Source organism: Myotis brandtii, unplaced genomic scaffold, assembly GCF_000412655.1.
Source record: "Myotis brandtii unplaced genomic scaffold, ASM41265v1 scaffold632, whole genome shotgun sequence".
Classification (NCBI taxonomy): Eukaryota; Metazoa; Chordata; class Mammalia; order Chiroptera; family Vespertilionidae; genus Myotis; species Myotis brandtii.
In genome coordinates this window covers 80,626-81,349 of record NW_005370419.1, presented here as the reverse complement: position 1 = coordinate 81,349, position 724 = coordinate 80,626, and the positions used below count along the sequence as shown (strand labels likewise).

General features: G+C 68.8%; 1 protein-coding gene across 1 annotated transcript in view; it reads right to left on the bottom strand.

Moving 5' to 3' along the window:
* The window catches only part of GAA (glucosidase, alpha; acid), a gene marked incomplete at its 5' end in the record, with an annotated part of 14,279 nt that overhangs the window by 11,252 nt on the left and 2,303 nt on the right, over positions 1-724 (bottom strand). The window contains 2 exons of the mRNA XM_014528379.1: positions 5-138; positions 573-696. Coding sequence (XP_014383865.1) covers positions 5-138; positions 573-696 — 258 coding nt within the window. The remainder of the gene's footprint in view (positions 1-4; positions 139-572; positions 697-724) is intronic.

The window sequence follows — 724 nt, the reverse complement described above, 5'->3', positions numbered from 1 at the left end:
GAGCGGGAGCAGGCCCACCTATGACCTCCAGGTACTGCTGCACCACACTCTTGGGCTCCGGGCCCAGGAAGACGTACACGTCCAGGATCCCGCCTGTCGACCTCCAGCTGAGGGCTGGGCTGGGCTGCAGGACCACGTCTGGGGGAGCAGCCCTGGGGCTCAGGGACACATGCCCGCCCGCCCCCCGGGGCCCTGGGCACCTCACGGATGGATGGGACAAACTACCTCTGGAGAAGGGGGTCCTCCCCCAGGAGCCTGGGAACAGCCCGCTAGGGGACAGGGGACTCAGAGGACCTGCTGAGGACCCTGGAGCAGGACGGGAGATGCTGAGGGGGACTCAGGACTCCCGTTTCTTGTCCCTGCCCCCCCACCCCGCTCCCACCCGAGGTCAGAGCTGGAGAGGCCACACACTGGGCTCATTAGAGGAGCAAGGGCGGCCTGACCCCGTCCACTGCCCCTCTCCCATCCCCCCAGCCATCAGGCAGGTCCTCGCCCCCACGCTCCATCTACGCAGCTGCGCCCAGGGAAGGCCCTGGCCTGGGCACCCAAACCTGGCGGGGTTGCTCGCTCACCCATGGCGTTGCTGTTCAGCAGGAAGACCCCGTGGGCCAGCCCGCCGTCCTCCAGTGCCAGGTAGAAAGGGTGGGACCCGTACAGGTTCACGTCGGGCTGGGACGCAGAGGACACAGCGTTGGGCTCCCTCGCCCCGGAGGCCCCAGTCCCG